The sequence below is a fragment of the Lithobates pipiens genome, unplaced genomic scaffold, assembly GCF_037356315.1.
Source record: "Lithobates pipiens isolate NorthernLeopardFrog02 unplaced genomic scaffold, aLitPip1_a1.2 Scaffold_23, whole genome shotgun sequence".
Classification (NCBI taxonomy): domain Eukaryota; kingdom Metazoa; phylum Chordata; class Amphibia; order Anura; family Ranidae; genus Lithobates; species Lithobates pipiens.
Window position 1 is genome coordinate 20,347,685 of NW_027507785.1, and position 2,357 is coordinate 20,350,041.

The window sequence follows — 2,357 nt, forward strand, 5'->3', positions numbered from 1 at the left end:
GGCGTCCAGTGCCATATTTAAAACTCAGCCACGGTCTGTTTATTACAGAGCCATGATAGGACGAGGCACTGCACAAAGTGCAATCCTGGAAATAGTAGATATGTACCCCCCTTTTCTACTCTGCTCTATGAGTCTGTACCTTTGTGGGTCAGACTTAAGGTCTCCACTGAGGACTATGTTTGGCAAAAATAGTAATGTATACTATGCCTCTATTTAGCCCTTAGGGGACTGCCCTTCAAGTAGGGATTTTCTTGAGTTTCCACAGTGGCCCATCTTGGTCTTGGGCGTGGCTATATAAATTACAGCCCAAACACTACGTTCCAGGTATGTCGGTAGTCCCCTCACACGACATTTTTTGCAATTTTAGATATAGATGTTTATCTCCTTTTTTTACAATGCACCACTTGTTACCAGATATCCTTTTGCTTCTTGCAGACACGTTGTTCACAGTGCCTCATTTCTGTGGCCCTCTTTGAAGTGGACCTTCGTAGAGGCAACCTTGACCTCTTGGGTGGCTGTCTCTCCATCTTCCCATGACCGGATTTCCCTTTTGCAACTGACCTCCTAAGGTTTTTGTTTTTTTTATCTTTAAGTGCACGATCATGCTATATATTATATGGTATGTATAATCCAACCTCTGAAGTTGCTGTATCTCTCTATTGTTTCCATGTGATGTCCTTTCTAATGCCATATGCCATTTTCTCTTAATAGAGTTATAATATGAATACAGCTCTCGTTGCTACTACTCCTGAAGAAAGGCATTTTTTAGCCAGAAAAGCGTTGGGCATTTGGGAATGCTATAAGTACATAGCACAGCATGTATTTAATGCTCATTTATGTTGTTTATGCTATTTGTCTTTGTACAGACAAAACCATTTATTGTTATTGTTGCGTTTAATATTTCCCTTGTAATAAAACTATACATATTTTATACTATTGGTGTTGTTGCTGCCTTTAAAATCCTGTTCCCAAGGGGGACCTCCTTTGTTTGGAAATTATTGGGATGTTGGCAACACAACGCCTGTTTTTTTTGATGGTGGAATCATTTTCTCCGGTAAAGGTGACATCTAGTGTTCTGTTGTTGATTGTTGATATCGTTCTTTCACCTTACCTTGTTGACTCCTTGATAATGAAAACAGTAAATCTAACCTCTGGCTTTTTTCTTATGGGCTTCTCAGATTTTCACTACAATCACGCTGCTTTCTTCTCTGCCATTCTTGTTATATATATACTCACATGGACTTCTAACTTACTTTTACTAAGTTCTATTAAACTTTCTCCACAGTTGCACACACCAATGTACTTTTTCTTAGGGAACCTGTCTGCGGTGGACATCACTTTCTCTACAGTGACGGTTCCCAAGCTTCTGTCCAGCATTCTTCATGGAGGAACTTTGATCTCTTTCCTTGGCTGCTTTCTTCAGATGTTCTTCTTCCTGTTTTTGGGCACCACCGAGAGTTTTCTTTTGTCAGCCATGGCATTTGATCGGTATTTGGCTATTTGCAACCCCTTACGCTATACCTCTTTAATGGGTGATAAGGTCATGGTCATGCTGACTAGTATCTGTTGGATTGCAGCTTCTCTACATTCATTATTGCACACTTATATCCTCTCACATTTAACATATTGTAAGGACAGACTGATCCCCCACTTCTTCTGTGATGTGACACCCCTCATCAAGCTGTCCTGCTCCAGTACTACACTAGCTGAGCTCTTAATATACACCGAAGGTTCTTTGGCTGGTAACATTCCATTCCTTTTTATCCTCATCTCCTATGTCCTCATTACACGGGCTATATTGAAAATGGAAAATAAGAGTAGCCGAAGCAAGGCCTTTTCCTCCTGCTCTTCTCATCTCATGGTCATTTGTCTGTTCTATGGTACCGACATTTTCATTTACTTCCGTCCGCCATCAGACTACTCCTCCCAGTACGATCGTATTGTTAGCATGGCTTACACTATCATTACACCCATGTTGAATCCTTTTATATACAGCCTAAGGAACAGAGATGTGAGAAATAGTCTGAAAAAAATAATAAGTAAATGATTTTCTGACACCTAAACAAATAAAGTCTTCTCCTAAGGCTTTTGGATACAAAGATAAATTTGTGAACACACTGAGCTCAATTAACATAGCCGAACCACCCCGCAGGGCCGTTTTTAATATTGATTGGACCCTGGGCAAAAATTTTCTTGGGGCCCCCCCCCCATGCAATTTCACTCTCCACCTGCTCTGAGACATACAATAAAGAGCAGCTAGACTTAAAATCAGTTTACCGTATCAGATCAGGCAGCTATTGTGATTGGTTGCCAGCAGTTATAGCATATCTTTACTGTTTAATGACAGGTTGCTAGAG

The 2,357-nt window shown here is 40.5% G+C and overlaps 1 protein-coding gene across 1 annotated transcript; it reads left to right on the top strand.

Moving 5' to 3' along the window:
* Positions 1-440: 440 nt before the first annotated feature.
* LOC143926876 (olfactory receptor 1G1-like) lies at positions 441-2,132 on the top strand. Its single transcript, XM_077450916.1, has 2 exons — positions 441-619; positions 712-2,132. The coding sequence occupies exon 2, from the start codon at positions 1,004-1,006 to the stop codon at positions 2,045-2,047; it is 1,044 nt and encodes a 347-aa protein (XP_077307042.1). The 5' UTR covers positions 441-619; positions 712-1,003; the 3' UTR covers positions 2,048-2,132.
* The last annotated feature ends 225 nt before the right edge of the window (positions 2,133-2,357 follow it).

Coding starts and splice junctions, on each gene's coding strand:
- LOC143926876 (XM_077450916.1), top strand. CDS start 1,004: ATGTTGGCAACACAACGCCTGTTTTTTTTGATGGTGGAATCATTTTCT.